The sequence below is a fragment of the Papio anubis genome, chromosome 1, assembly GCF_008728515.1.
Source record: "Papio anubis isolate 15944 chromosome 1, Panubis1.0, whole genome shotgun sequence".
Taxonomy (NCBI): Eukaryota; Metazoa; Chordata; class Mammalia; order Primates; family Cercopithecidae; genus Papio; species Papio anubis.
This window is the reverse complement of record NC_044976.1, coordinates 84,225,496-84,242,424: the sequence shown is the minus strand read 5'-3', so window position 1 is coordinate 84,242,424 and position 16,929 is coordinate 84,225,496. Positions and strand designations below refer to the sequence as shown.

Here is a 16,929-nt window from a genome sequence, read left to right as displayed (position 1 = left end):
AGATAAATTTTGTTTTCCAGCTGAGTCTTGATTAAAGACTATAGCTATAAAAATAATTCATTGTAATTGACTTAATAATAAATAGCAACTTAATCTCCATTGCAGGCTATTTTTATAGCATATTAATTTGGAACATTTTGTGGCATTTTTATAACAAAAAAACTATTTTTTATGTGATGGGATTATCATAAATGTCTAGAATAATAGTAAAGAAATATTACCATGATAGCCATTGCTTTTTTGATGGGCCAGGCAGAATAGACTGGTCTGACTAGCTGAATGGATATCTCCTTTCTCCATCACTCCATATGTGTGCCTTCTGAAAACAACTTGGTCAGTGAATATTAAAGGCTTCTCCATTTTTTTGTTCAGGGCATAAACACCCAGTTATTAAATTTGTCCAAAGAGTAGAATATTTCAAAAGTAGAATATTGGTAGAGGGCAGTATGATTAAATCATATTTTTAAGGAAGACTAATCAATTTTAAGAATGTCCTGGGAGAATGATATATGTTATAAGAAAGATTATGGCTATTATTCTGATAGTATTCTTGTGAATTGTACAACTGATTTTTAAATTTACAACATATAGGGTCATGTGGGGGCAAGAGGACCACCTGGGAGTCAAGGTCCTAAAGGACAAAGAGTAAGTAATCTGTGGGAAAAAGTACATTAACACTCCCCAAATTACTTCATAAATAGTGGAAAATGTGCAACAAAAATAGCATCATACCTTCTAGAATTCTGCTTAGATCTTGTCAGGTTTTTTTCTATTTTCATTATATTAAATGAATGCCCTACGTTAATTGAAATATGACTCATAATCATTTGTAGTTATAAAATCACACTTTTCTATTTGAATTTTTATGTATATCACTAACTCATATAGAATTCTTGTTTCTTATTCCCAACCTCCAATTCTATTCTTTGAGAGAATGGTAAATGTGAAGATCTTTAAATGAATCATTTCTCTACAGACTTACATAGCAAGGAAAAATGACATCATGACAAAATAAAGAGCAATAAGAAGTGGAACAAAGATACACAAGATGAATAAGAGCTTCTTAATTATAAATCAAAGTTATTATCATCATTGTCTAATAATTATGTATACAGAATTAAATGACAAATCTTCATCTCTTTAAGTTGTATCTTAAACATTAAATCCTTTTTAAAGAAATAAGAGCCACTATTTACTGCATGCCTGTCACATGCCAGACACTTTTTCATATATTATCTCAATACTCAAAACCACCCAAAAGGGAGAGATATTATATCTTAGATATTATAGTTGAGGAAACCGGGGCTCTCAAAGTTTAAGTATATGGCCTCTATAGACACACATAGAAATGGCACAACCAGTATTCAAACCTTAGTGTGTCTGACTCCAAAGCCCATGCTATTCAATACCATATGGAATATCAGGGAGTATTTTTAAAATAAATTTGGATATGTGGGCTTTAAGGATTCTGTGTTATGCCTTGACCTTACCTTGATTTAAATTTTAGAGCTGATGAAGAAAATATTTTAAAATTCTAAAAATATCCTCTACCTAACCATGATTTAAAAAAAAAAAAAAAAAAAAAAAAAACCTGCAGTTTTCCAGTTCCAGTTGGCAAATGGGAGGAGGCTGTTAATGAATTCCCAGTTTGAAGTAATGACTTTAAAGTCATGTCCTGTGTTTTCAGTGAAGCTTGAAGAAAGAGAGCAGATTTGCCTTTATTATTGTTTCTTTTCTGAAAAACTATTTTCCTTCCTGGGTTCCAGATTTATACTCTATAGTCACATCTCTAATATATTAGCCCAAATGAGATTTAAAATAAAATAAAAAATAATGATAAATGATTTGTACCCAAACTGCCATTTACTGGATAGTACCCTGCCAGCATTCAATACTTACTTAGGTCAAATGTGTTTATTCAACTTTGTATTAGTCATAATGGGAAAGTTCAACCAATTTGTGACAGATGAAAAAAAGAAGAAATACTTATTTGCTCCTTCTGTTAATTAAGTAATTTGAGTCCTTAGGCAGAAGCTGTGTATCTAAGCACAGTCTTTTCCTAAACCACTTTGTGCTGTCTCATTAAGTCATATGGGAAGTTCATTTGTTCTGCAGTTTTCTAACTTCACCAGGATCCTATTACTGTTTCCTGATTTGAGACTTTGTCATCAATTCCTACCTCCCCAAGGATCTATTTTCTTCACATCCTTCAAATACATTTTACTGATTCTCTCCCTAAATAGTTCTTCATCATTTTTAAAATTTTTACCCAGGATCCAACAAGGAAGCTTTGTTTAGAAATAAGGGCTTGAGAGAGAGAGAGAGAGAGAGAGCGCTTTCTTTACTGAACGACTATTTTAGGTAAACAATGGACATTGGGTATACAAAAAAAGGACTGAAGACCAGAATATTTGAGAAAGAAAATAGTAGGGACGTTCCCTTCTGGTAGCCACTGATATATTCCTGTTTTTACTCTCTTCTCTCTTCAATCCATTTCCCACTAGGGCTGTAATCCCAATACTCTAGACCCATTCTTCCCAATGTTTTTCACTCACAAAAAAATGAGAATATTGGTCCAGCCTACTGAGATAAATGAAAAGGGTACCTAGCTGCAGATTCCTGTGTCTGGCCTTTCCTTGCCACCCCAAAGACTGAGGAGGGCACTATTTTCAGCACACCTGTAATCTCTTTGTGGCAAATATGTGTCATAGTATGTTGGAGGGAAGCTCTGCCTAAGTACATTTGCACAGAGACCACATAGAGACTTTTCATTATGGAACTGGTACTTATACTCTCTTGCTGTTCTGACTGTGATTTATGCTGTTAACATATTGCCCTATGACCATCATGAAGGGTAAGACTACTCCAAGGAGTCTGCTTCCTATCTGCTTCTCTCCTGCCCATCCATCCACCATACAGCTATCTAACATTTACTGATTCCCTGCAATTTGTCAAACACTATTAATACCATGGAAGATTCTAGACTTAATTATCTCTTAGATCTAAATCACATAGATTTTACAGTCTAATGGCTTTTGAAGGATCAGGCAATATTGCAATTTTTCCAAAGAACAGGAAAAACCCAAACAAACACTAATGTCCTACCATCTCAAGAAACAGCCTAAGTAATCCTGCCTTTTATATAGCTGAAAAAGATAACAGGATTGACTAAAAATATCATTCTTACAGAGGTTCTTAGATGAGAAACATGGCATAAACTTTAAAGTATTATTATTTATCCTACATACTCTAAGCTTTGTTTCTACCCTGCATGTTTAGCTGAAGAATAATTAAATAAAATGAAATAACTTAATATACCAAAGCTAACTAATATAATACACAAAATCACGTCCCTTATGTAGACAATATACGCTAGCAGATTCTCTAATTCAGTACCAGAAAGACAGTGGTTTAGCCTCTTGGGTCACTAGAAATCAGCACAACATCAGCTATAATTGAACTCTTCAGAGCTAGGCAGCCGATCCCCTGGTATCACTCCATTACACGCCTCTGTGTCCAGCTACCCAAACAGGAGAGATGACACAGAGCAAGTTCAGGAGAGATGACACAGAGCAAGTTAACCTCATCTTTTTTCTTGACCATGAATTGGCAAGGACCATGAGACACGTTTAAGTTTGCACTGTTTCTCTAGAGGGGCAGTGTAGAGGCATGCAACTGAGTATTTTTATTCAGACTATGCTGCTTAAGATTTAAATGGGAGGGAAAGATTAAAATAACTATATTAAAAATATGTAATGTTTTAAGGTTTTCTATGGAGGAGGTAAAATTGATCTGCCTATAGAAATTCTGAAATTTGTCCCTTCAAGGAAATGCTTACCATATAGTGGTAAGCAGTCCTCAATTTTCAAATTTAGATTCAAAGCTAGATTCGATACTGAAGCACTCCAGATGATAAGCCGGACCTTCCTCTGTGGTTTCTTCTCCTGAAATAGTTTATAACAAGAATAGAATCAAAAGATTTTTTTTCCTTAAAATCACTGATAATGTTAGTTTTTGCTTAATAGAACATTTTGTTTCAGCTGTATAAATCATGAGCCAGAAAAGACTGCTAGGCCTAATTAGTTAGGCACGTGAGTGATGTTAACATTCATATGAAGTAGTGGTTCTGTAAATTGAGCATTTGTGAATTTAGTTATTGCCTATAATTCAAGTAGCATTTATTTCACAAAACATGCTTAGTTCATGTAGCTGAGCTATCAAATTTTTATTTCTGCTATGAGAACTTACTAATACAGCTCAGTGCAGCCAACTTTAATTTTCCTAAGAATGTAAATACTAGATTTTCTCTTTAGCCAGCATAGTTACTCCAAGAGAATATCCATGAGATATTTTTAAATGATTATTTTAAAATATAACTATGCCAGATTTAGGTGCCTATTATAATGCTATTTGCCTAACTTTCTTATAGCCTGTCATAAAGCTTATTTTGTCTTAGAAGTCAAAGCAGACGTATATACTAACCCATGAGATAACTTCTATAACCAATACCAAAGTGAAATTTAAAGATGTTGATAAAGCTAAGCTTTCAGTTAATTAGCTTACTCTTGCTTTAAACAGAGAGAGTACCAAGCTCTCCTAGAGTTCTTCTGCCAGCCTTAAACTCTTATCTAGCAACTTTAGGCTTTATTACCTTTAATTAACATAACTGCATTACTTAGACCTTTGGGTTGTTTTTTAAACTAAATGTGGTTATCATCACTGTAGTCACACAGCTTCTCTTTCTTCATTCTCTGTGTTGTCTTGCCTTAGAAAATGAAATAATAAAGTGAAAGTATTTTTCTAAGTAAAGGGTTTTTTTAAAGAAACATTCTTTTATTTTTTATTGATACTATTTGTACATATTTATGGGGTGGGTGTGATGTTTTGTTACATGCATAGAATGAATCATAAACAAGTCAGGGCATAGGTATGCATTACCTTTAGCATTTATCATTTCTATGTGTTGGGAACATTTCAAGTCCACTCTTCTTGTTATTTTGAAATATACAATAAATTATTGCTAACTACAGTCACCCTACTCTGTTATTGAACAAAAGAACTTATTTCTGCATTTCATTGCATGTTTGTATCCACTAACCTCCTTTTATCTCCCTCTCCTACCCATACACCCTTTCCAGCCTCTGGTGTCTATCATCCTACTCTCCACCTCCATGAAATGAATTTTTTTGGCTCCCACATATGAGTGGCAACCAGAGATCACATCCAGCCCCCATTTTAGTCCTCAGTGGGTTCTTCAGCGGGATCTGGAAACCTGATTGACACCAGGCAGATTAACAAAGACAAGCTACAAATTATATTAGTTTTGTGTGTATATGGGGATCTTTACAAGAGAGTGAAGTCTGAAGTGCCCAAAACAAGATGCTTTTATATTCTTAGACAAAGAGTGATAAATTTGAGAAAAAGTGACAGGACAAAGAAAATCTAGCTAGAGTGGTAAACATTTCTAGGGAAGTCACTAGGAGATATATTGGGAGCGGGGGTGTAAAACAGGTGGAAGATACAAGTTACTTCATTAAGTGTGTTTATTCAGGTCCATTGCAGCCTTCAATTCTAAGTCTCTGGTGATAAGGACTGTTTTCTCATGCTGGTATGGAGAAGGTAGCTCTCCCAGAGGGGTCTTGGTTGCTTGCTGCCTGCAGGAAGAGAGATCAGCTCGCCCTTCTGGAAACTACAATTTCTCCAGTGTTTTCATGATGTATTTTGGGATGGTGTGTTCTTCATTCCTTCAAGTGAACCTCAACCTACCAAGTAGCTGGTTCTACAGGCATGTTCCACCGTGCCTGGCTAATTTTTAAATTTTTTGTAGAGACAGGGTCTTGCCATCTTACCCAGGCTGATCTTGAACTCCTGGGCTCAAGTGATCCTCCCTTCTCGGCTTCCCAAAATGTTGGATTACAGGTGTGAGCCACCACACGCAGCCCAGTAGTGTACTTTAAAGTCATGTAGTGTGGTGCTTCTAGCTTTATTCTTTTTGCTTAGGATTACTTTGGCTATTTGGGCTCTTTTTTGTGTTCCATATGAATCTTAGGATTTTTTTTCTATCTCTGTGAAAAAATGACATTGGTATTTTGATAGGGATTGCACTGAATCTCTAGATTGCTTTGAGTAGTAAAAGTATTTTTTAAATGTAAAACATAAAATGAGTGGTTATCATTACTATATGTATTCCTTAATTTTAGAAGGAGTTCCCTTGATTTGCAATACCAATCAGCACTTTACTTGTGAATGTTTAATATTCATTTTGTAAACTTCTAAATTTCAGGTCCTCTATTCCAGCCTGAATTCACTTGCTGACAGGATTAACCTCATTTCTTTCTAACCTTTGAAAAAATATGATAAACTTAATAAAGCGTAGTCGTTCAGTCTTTGTATATTTAGACATCATGGGAGTCAGGCTACTCATCTAACATCTACAAACTTCATTTTCTTCATCTTAAAAATTGGGGTTTGGACTAGTTCAGCAATGGCAGTAGGTGATTTCTGTGCCCAAACGAGAAACTGGCAATTAATTATGAGACTTAGTCCAGCTAGATGCAGCCTTTTCTATGTATATATCTAGGCAGCCACTTAATCTGATTTATCTAAGAAATGAAATGTATTTTCTATCTTTGGACAAAACAATCTTTTTTTAAAAAATTCTAAATGTACAACTGTGTGTCTGGGGGCCTTTTGAAGCTTAATGCTTATGGCTGCCACCATGTAAACTCAGAATGACTTCTAACTTTCTAACTCTCTATCACTAGCCTTGGAGATACCTACTTCATTGGGCTTGATCATCTAGAGTCGAACTCCTTATCTTCCACCACTCCTCCCTCTCCACCCCAAGCAAACCTACATTTCTAATTTGCTTTCTATTGATGCTGTTATCTTCTACCAATTACTCAGTAATAAAATATCAAAGAAATACATAGAAATTCTAGGTTGTAAAGGAGTTTTAAGGGCCCAATTAATTACCAGTGGACACATTTTCAATTTAGACCTTACTTGTTTTTGATAGTATTTTAGAATGTTGACCACTCATTCCTTTTCACACTCTTTCGGCCTTCTTCTTTTGTTACTCAAAAAAGTTAGCTGTGTTTCTTTCAGAGCAAAAAGAGAAGAATTAGGCATTGAAGGTGCTAGAGAAAAAGAATCAATACAGATGGCTGAAATTTCAAGATCATCTTGAGGGTTGAGGGTGATTATTAGAGCAAAGTCCTGAGGTACCTTCATGCTTAAGACTTGAGTCATCCGTTGAACATTGTTCTTTTTTCATCTTCAGATACTCAATTATTGAATATTCTAAGCATGCCCCCTCATCAGAACTTTGCACTTGCTGTTTTTTCTGCTACAGTGACCTTCCCCAAATTATTTGCATAGCTTGCAATCTTACCTCTTTTAGGTGTCTACCCACATGTCACTTTAGAGAGACTTTTCAGGCCACCCTATCTAAAATAGTCCTCTCCACCTTGGATACTCTCTAGTTCTTTATTTTTCTTCATTACACTTAACTACATATTTTCATTTTATAATTTATTTTTACGTACTTATTTGCTTGTTTATGAATTCAGGGATTTGTCTCTTCTCCCTACCGTGTCCTCTGGACCTAAAACAATGCCTGGCTTTTAGTACGCACTCAGTATACATCTGCTGAATGAATAACACATGTTAAAAAATACTGATCTATTAAATTAAGTCCATGCTCCTCAACTTGATCTTCAAGGTCTTGCACAGTAAGACTGTAGTTCAGTTTTTCAGTCCTTCATTGGAAAATAGAGCAGAAAGGAAGTTGGGAATAGATTTTGGAGTACCTTGAATATAGACTTAGAAATTGTAGGGCAGGATCAGTGGAGCTACAGATCCTCCATGAAGTATGTGTTCTGTCCAAATCCATGAATGTGCCTCTGAGGATCAAGGAATGCAGTTACCCTAAGAGTTCCGAGAAGAGAGTCCTATTACAGTAAATAGCTTTTAATAATATAAAGCTAAACCAAAGCTTATCTCAGATGTGATACAAGAGAAGATTCTGAAGCCTAAAGGACTCCTTCAAATCTGTATGTTGTCCTGGGAGATGTGTATCACTGTTCTGTATAGAAATATTCAGCATCAGTTTTCTGCCAAATTATTTAAAAGTAAACTTCAGTCCTTCACCTTGTAAGTCCTAGTCTTCTTTTCCACACTTACATCTTAATATTTATCAACATGTAATCAATAGCCTAACCAAACAAACTATGTTTTTATTCTGTGAGCATCTTTTTTCATGCCTCTGTATTTTTTTTCTCATACTATCCCTCAATGTAGAGTTTCTTCTATTTGAAATAAGTCTATGAGAACTCGACCTCCATCTGCTAAAAATATCTTTATTCCCATTACAAATGTGAAGGTTGTCTCCCTCTTTGAATTCTTGTTTTGGTCCTTGGCATGTCTTTATCTATCTATCTATCTATATATCTATCTATCTATATCTATCTATCTATATATCTATATATATATATATATATATATAATTGTCTTTTGTATATTTGTATAATAGAGAAACTTCCTCTCAATTATAAATCACCATAACACTTAATACAATTCCTTTTCCACAGGTATTCAGTTAAGAGTCTGTAGAATTGAATCAAGTCCCTGAACAAAGACTTTAAGGTCTTCCAAAGAAAGTGATAATTTAATGGAAGAGTATTCTATCATTTTATTATAGAATGACTTTTGCAACGGCTTTTTTGCAGCTAATTATTGAATGAACACTGAGAAGTTTCAAATTTACATGAATATTTTCAGTAGTATTTTCTCTTACCTTTTCTGTGCTCCTGCCATCTCCCAGTAATTCCTGGCAAGCAGTTGCATAGCAGGTACAATGCAGTCAGCACTCATTTTCTTTCTTTCTTTCTTTCTTTTTTTCATTCCAGCTAAACTTTATTTCTTTTTTTTTTTCTTCAATTTTTATTTTAAGTCCAGGGGCACATGTGCAGGATGTGCAGGTTTGTTGCACAGGTAAACATGTGACATGGTGGTTTGCTGCACAGATCATCCCATCACTTAGGTATTAAGCCCAGCATCCATTAACTATTCCTCCTGATGCACTGCCTCCCCCAGGCCCCCTGATAGGCCCCAGTGTGTGTTGTTCCTCACCATGTGTCCATGTGTTCTCATCATTCAGCTCCCACTTATAAGTGAGAAAATGCTGTGTTTGGTTTTCTGCTCCTGCATTGGTATCATTTTCTAATAACGTGAAAAGAGCACCATCTTAAAATATTAAACTTAAGGAGACTGTTTAGAGAAACAAATCCAGCCACTTTTGATTTAGAGTTGATTAAGAATAAATCCTGGCTGGCTGCTGAGTAAACTATAAAGTGAACGAAATACCCAAATAACACACCTATATTATAACCACCTCAACCACTGAGTTAGCTATTTTTGTGCTCATTTGACTTATTATTTGTCATTAAATCTTAAAAACATGGGCTGATTCTCCCATGCAGAGAGGTTGAGCCATATACCCAGCTGTAGTATTTTCTGTTGTCAGGCATAAAATCAAGCAGAAGGAGTTTGTCTACTAAAGAAGGGCACAGCATCTTCATCTGTGAGGACACGTAACAGTAAAAAAAAAAAAAAGGGAACATTTTCAAATTAACAACAGGATATTTTTTTCACCTCTAGGGACCAAGAGGACCAGATGGTCTCTTAGGGGAACAAGGTATACAAGGTGCCAAGGTAATCATTGATTTTTCTCATTTCACACACAGTTAAATTTTATTGAGCCCGTATGTCCTACTGGTCTAAAAAACAACATATTTCCTTACAAAAATATGGTTCTAAATTTTCTCTTTGTCTAAGTATGAAACACATAAAAGTTTTTACTACAGACACAGAGATGTTTATTTTTCAATATTGAACTGTATACTTACTATCTTTTTGTATGTGAATATATGCTAGCATATATAAGACGATAATTCACATTCTTACTAACTCACCTGGCTTTGATGCTTTGTTAGGGTGAAAAAGGAGATCAAGGAAAAAGAGGGCCTCATGGTCTTATTGTAAGTAATAAAACATTTCACATTAAAGATGAACATTTTAAGTCTTTTTTGTTTCTCTTAGTATAATTAATCTTTTTGGAGGGGACTACTTGACTCAAGCATTTTCTTTCTCGTGTAGGGGAAGACTGGAAACCCTGGAGAAAGAGGAGTTCAAGGGAAACCAGTAAGTAATTAAAAAAAAAAATCAGGCGATGAACAATTTTTATCTGCTATTTTTTGAGGAGAGGGGCTGCTCAAACAATGTTTGGGGGATTTTTTGACGCATAAAAATTACATATATTTGCAGTATACAATGTGATATCTTGATATATGTATAAATTATGAACTGATTACCCTTACCTGCTTTATTCTCTGATACAACTATTGTTTAGTATTCAGTACGTTGGACTAAAAGAATGTAAGTTCTTTTTCTCCTTTAATCATTGGGTCATTGTTTTATTTGAGCAAGTTGCTTACCCATTCTGGGCCTGGGTTGTACCTATCCGTAACTGGTGGTTATAACTGATACTTTTACTTCACTCTATGATAAATAGAGTGAAGATAAATTAGTTTTACTGTAAAACCCATTTCAAAATAAAATGGCATGATATATAAATATAATGAGACGTTAATAAAGCTAACATAATAAGTAACTTTTTTGGGGCCTCTTGCCTAGTTTTCTTTTAACTCAACTTGAATTCCTTTTAGGCCTTTGGAGTGTAGAGCTGTGTGTGTCATCATGCCTTCCCATGGCACTTCTTAGGAGTTGTTAATATTTTATAATACTAGTTATTTTCCTACCATCAAAAATCTTACCAGAATTATACATTTTTTTCCCTGAAAGGCAACAAGTTCTGTGGTTATCATCACTAAGTAAGAGGAAAAAAAAAGTTAAATAAAGATTTACCCACACATGCATACTTACACATAGACACATAAGATAGTACATGTATATGAGCACATAAGCTTAGGTATATGAATATTTTTACTTTCATTCAGAATTTTAATTTTTAATGATGACATTTTGATTTGTTATATACACATATATATAATATAAAGTTATAAAAATAGATAATATAAATATATTGCAGCTCAGGAGACAGAAAAGGATAGAATAAAAATGTTTTAGCTGCTATACTATTAATAATTGTTTACATAGTAAATGTCACTGCATTTGCTTGTTCCTTTTTGAAATCTGCTGCCCCCTGCCCGCTGTTTCCCACAATAACATTGTGTTTAACAGTGATCCAACCTAAAATACCAGAGACCTAAGACAGAAAATAAATGACTGTGTCTGGGAAAGAACTTGTGTGTGGCATTGTATTATTGATTAACGTTATCCTCAAAGAATGTTACTTGAGTTTTAATATTCATCATCTGAGTTTCTATTATATCGATATAAATGGTATTTGTATAGATTATGACTACTTTGCTGTACTTTATACAGTGCCCATACGTTGCAGTGAGTGGAAAAGTTTGGAGCTCAAGTTCATTCCTCTCATTTAAAAAAAAAATGAGGCCCAGATAAATAAAATTACTTATTCATTTTGTATTCATTGATGTACTGAAAATGAAGGTAAAATTATAGGTCATTCATTTTTGACCTTCCCTAGAATTTTACCTTCATTTTTAGCCCATCAATGTATGCTTGTATAAATGTAATATTTCATGTTTGACTTTCTCAATTAAATAAAAGATACTAGAATCATTTTGTAACCTTACCCTGGTTTGAAACCTTACCCTGGCAAACGTGTCACGTAGACTCCTGGAAGAATTAAGTTTCCTTAGTGCATGACAAAGTTGGACATTAAATATGAATTTATAATAGTTATTGAGGTTTACTTGGCTCTATACCTACATTGTCTCCTTCTCCTTGATTGAATTGAGATCTTGGAGAAGCTGGGAACAATCAATTGAAAAAAGCCAAACAAGCCCCTAAGATTCATTTGATCCTTCAGCACAGTCTTAGTGTCTCTAGTCATTTATGCACTATCAACAAACAGGCAGTGCTGTATATTAGAAAACTAAATTTGAGGTCAGATTGACTTTTGGTCTAGTGTATGCTCCTAAAAACCATATAACCGTGTTTAAATTGGTTAGGGCTAGGCGTGATGGCTCATGCCTGTAATCACAGCACTTTCAGTGGCAGAGGAAGAAAGGTCTCTTGAGCCCGGGAGTTCGAGACCAGCTAGGGCAATGTAGTGAGACCCCCATCTCTAAGAATACATATTCTTTATTTTTAAAATGAATTTTAAAAAATGGTTAGGATGAGAGCTCTAAGACCCTCTCCATCTCTAAGTTTTCATAATTTTAAGCCAGGAATTAAATGAAAACTGGCAACACATAGTGCTCTGGTAATCCAGATAACTAGTAAAAGTGTATTTGTCTGTGGACCAACACTGTTTCCTATACAATACTTGCCTCCCATACATCTGACTCAAAAGAAAATCAGGAAAAAAGACCACAATCCACTGTGTTAATAAGGTGTTAAGGCCTGGATCACTATTTTAGGTTCTCTAAATAATATAAAAACTATCATAACTCATACATTACTGAGTATTTTTTTAAATCTAGATATTCTATCAGTTTGTGAGATAGGGGTGTAAAAATTCTCCAACTATAATTTTTGTGTTTCTCTATTTCTACCTTTGATTCTTTCCAATTTTGCTTTATGTATTTTTAAATTCTATTGCAAGTTTATTCACATTTGTAATTATTATGTCTTCCTCATCAGCTGATCCTTTTTTGTTGTTAAAAAATATTCTTCTTTATCTCTGGTAATGCTTTTTACTCTTGGTAATACTGTTTGTTGTGAAGTATTCTTCATCTGATATTAATACTAATATAAAGTTTCTCCAGCTTTCTTAGCTTGCTGCTTACATGGCATATCTTGTTCCTTAATTTACTTTCAACCTATCTGTGTCTTGATATTTAAAGTGAATATCTTATCTTATAGTTAGACCTTGCGTTTTATTCATTCTGACAATTTCTGCCTTTTAATTTGAGCATTTGTTCAATTTCAATTTAATGTAATTATTGATACGTAATTGATATGGTTAGATTTGGGTCTCCCATTTAATGATCTGTTTTTGTTTGTTTCCTTTTTGTTGTTTTTTTCAATGTCTTCTGTTGGCATTGAATAATTTTGAGAATTCTATTTTAATCTGTCTGTTGGATTTTTAGCTCTATTTCTTCTCATTATAATTTTCCATGGTTATTCTAGGTCAAGGGTCAGCAAACTTCTTCTGTGAAGTGCCACAAAATAAGTGTTTTATGTAAATACTTAACACAAGTGTAAGAAACTTGCCAACAATATAGGTCCATTTACTAATACTTTTTAATGCTATAATCGTTTTATGTATTACATCTACATATATTTTAAACTACACATTTGCAAAGTTATAATTTTTGCTTTAATATAAATAAAATGTTTTCATAATGTAAATGAAATACATACTTTAGAGATGTTTAATGGGAAATAATGTTTATCATTTACCCACATATTTGCCTTTTCTGATGCTGTTCATTACTTTCTGAAGATTTGTGTTTCCAAATGATGTCATTTCCCTGTAACCTATAGAACATCCTTTATATTTCTTGTAGTAAAGTCTGCTAGTACATATTTCTCTTAGGTTTTGTTTATGAAATGTCTTTATTTCTCCTTTACTTTTGAAGTATAGTTTCACCGGATATCAGATTTTAGGTTGACAGAGTCTTTTTATTCAACTCTGTAAGGATAACTTGCCATTTTCTTTTGGCCGTCTGTATTTCTGATAAGTAGTCCACAGTTTTATATATATATATTACATATATATATAATTATTCCCTTGCATATAATGTATCATTATATTTTATTGGAATCAATCATATTGGAAGTCATATATTGGCTTTGCCACTTACTAGCAGTCTTGACTTTGTACAAATTACTTAACTTCACTGGGCTTCAGTTTCCCCATCTTTGATATAGGAAATCTTTTATAGTTATAACAAATGTTATTTATTATGTTCCTGGAACAGGCTCTAATAAATAACAACCAAAATAACCATTGTTATCCTCATGGTCATCATTATCATAGTTACTGGGTTGAAATAATGGAGAAGGGAGTTCTAAAAAGCCTTAAAGATAATTTTTATTTTATTCCAGCTTGTGCTTTTCTGCTTTTTCCCCAATAAAAACAGAGTCCACTTAAATTATTTCGTGGCTTTGCAAAAGAGCTTTTATGCAGTATCAACAGCATTAAAAGTACATGATAAGCTTGATATTATGTCTATACATACTTTACAAAGAAAATTGGGCAGATATTATTTAAAGTTCTGAAGTTTTCTGTATATTTCAGTTGTTCTACTAGGCACAGAGAGATTCCTTATAATGATCCTATCTCTTAATTAAGGAGCCTGGAGTAAATAGGCACCATATCATTTACATGACTGAAACAGAGCTTCAACTAGATGGGAGTCCATAATTTTACATAGTTCCCTTTCCCTAGCCAGAGAAACTGAACATAGCATTAAAGATTATAACTTAGAAGACGGTGTGTTGCTAAGAACTTTGAATATCTTTACTTCTAATTTAATGTCATATTTTTATACCTTTTAGTTTTTTAAGGTAAAATGGTATTTGTGATTAGCTGTATAGTTATCAACTTTCCCAAGGTCAATAATGCAGAAGATGCAACTTACGGCTGGGCGCAGTGGCTCACGCCTGTAATCCCAGCACTTTGGGAGGCCAGGCAGGCGGATCACGAGGTCAGGAGATCAAAATCATCCTGGCTAACACGGTGAAACCCCATCTCTACTAAAAATACAAAATAAAAAAGTTAGCCAGGCGTGGTGGCGGGCGCCTGTAGTCCCAGCTACTCGGGAGGCTGAGGCAGGAGAATGGCGTGAACCCGGGATGGAGAGCTTGCAGTGAGCCGAGATCACGCCATTGCACTCCAGCATGGGCAACAGAGTGAGACTCCATCTCAAAAAAATAAATAAATAAATAAAATAGAGCAAAAAAAGAAGATGCAACTTACAAATGGGTCAACATGTTATGTATTGTCAGTGGTCATCGGTGCCTCGCACACAGTAAATGCTCAATAAATCTTTGACTGAGTCAGAGAAGACTCAGAATTTGGTTTAGTGTTCTATCTACTTCATATCTGAAACACTCTTTTATGGTACTACAAAGAGTGTAAAGATGGGGAAAAAAGGAAGTTACAGGTTCAGTATGGTTATTTCCAGTTATCTAGGTTCTGAGTCTCCTGTGCCTTGCCAGGGTTTAAAGACATAAATCATACTTATTAGCACATCACAAGGACATTATTATTTTTTGAAAAAGGAAACTTTATGTGGACATTAAAACTGTAAAGAAATTCAGATTTAAAATAATTTTGGGCAATTATTTGTCACAGTATAGGAGTGAGGATTAAATAAAAATAGGGGTAGATACAAAGAACTCCTACAACTCAAGAATAAAAAAACAACCTGATGGAAAAATGAGCAAAGGACTTGAACAGGCATTTCTCCAAAGAAGGTATACAGATGGCCAGTAAGCACATGAAAAGATGCTCAACATCACTCGTCATTAGGGAAATGAAAATCAAACCACCATGGGATACTATTTCACAAACATTATAATGCTGTTATTAAAAAAAAAAAAAAGAAAATATGTGTGGCCAAGGATGTGGAGGAATTGGAACCCTTGTTCATTACTGGTACAAATATAAAATAGGGGGACTGCTGTGGAAAACAGTTTGGTGGTTTGTCAAGAAGTTAAACAGAGAATTACCATATGGTCTATCAGTTCCACTTCTAGGTAGATACCCAAATAATTGAAAAAAGGGACTCATACAGATACTCGTATACCCATATTCATAGCCACATTATTCACAATAGCCAAAAGTTGAAAGTAATCCATGTTCTTTGATAGACTAATACATAAACAAAATGTGGGATATGCATACAGTGGACCCAACCTTAAAAAGCAGAATGTTTTCACGCATGCTACAACAGGGATGAACCTTGAAGACATTATGCTAGGTAAAATAAGCCAGTCACAGAAAGGCAGATATTGTATGATCTCACTGATATGAGGTACTTAGGGTATTCAAATTCATAGAGACAAAAGGCAAATATGTGGGTAAATGATAAACATTATTTCCCATTAAACATCTCTAAAGTATGTATTTCATTTACATTATGAAAACATTTTATTTATATTAAAGCAAAAATTATAACTTTGCAAATGTGTAGTTTAAAATATATGTAGATGTAATACATAAAACGATTATAGCATAAAAAAGTATTAGTAAATGGACCTATATTGGTTGCCAGGGAATAGAAAAAAGGGGTGATGGGGAGTTAGTATTTAATGGGTACAGAGTTTCAGTTTGGGAAGATGAAAAAGTTCTGGTGATGGTTACACAACAATGTGAATGTACTTAATGCCACGTAACTACATTTAAAAATGGTTAAAATAGTAAATTTACCACAAAAGCAAAAAAAAAAAAAAAAAATAGCAGTAGACAGAAAAGTTGGGTGGAAGGATCCATAGGAAAGCTAAGGTAAGGAAACTGTGTAAAACATCTTCACACAACACTTTTCCTACAAGTATTGCCTTTATTTGTCCAGGGTTTACAGGGATTGCCTGGAAGTACAGGTGACAGAGGACTTCCAGGAGAGCCAGTAAGTTTATGTTTATACTTTTCTAATTGTGTTTTTCTCATAATGTACATTTACATTTCTATTATTGCTCTGCTGTGCTGTGACTGGTATGTTTTAGAAAGCAGCATTTATCATAGACACCACAGACAAATCACATAGAATAAAAAGTAATAGTTTATCGTGCCTTTCTGGTTTCATATAGTCAAATATGGTGCTGTTTTTCTGGAGCTGTTAAATCTGAGCATATTTCTGTTTTCAACAA

General features: G+C 34.2%; 1 protein-coding gene across 7 annotated transcripts in view; it reads left to right on the top strand.

Annotated features, from left to right (window-relative positions):
* The window catches only part of COL24A1 (collagen type XXIV alpha 1 chain), a 386,758-nt gene that overhangs the window by 233,942 nt on the left and 135,887 nt on the right, over positions 1-16,929 (top strand). For all 7 annotated transcript variants that reach the window (XM_031650448.1, XM_031650446.1, XM_021943525.2 and 4 more), the window contains 5 exons: positions 592-645; positions 9,661-9,714; positions 9,996-10,040; positions 10,159-10,203; positions 16,635-16,688. In XM_031650448.1, coding sequence (XP_031506308.1) covers positions 592-645; positions 9,661-9,714; positions 9,996-10,040; positions 10,159-10,203; positions 16,635-16,688 — 252 coding nt within the window. The remainder of the gene's footprint in view (positions 1-591; positions 646-9,660; positions 9,715-9,995; positions 10,041-10,158; positions 10,204-16,634; positions 16,689-16,929) is intronic.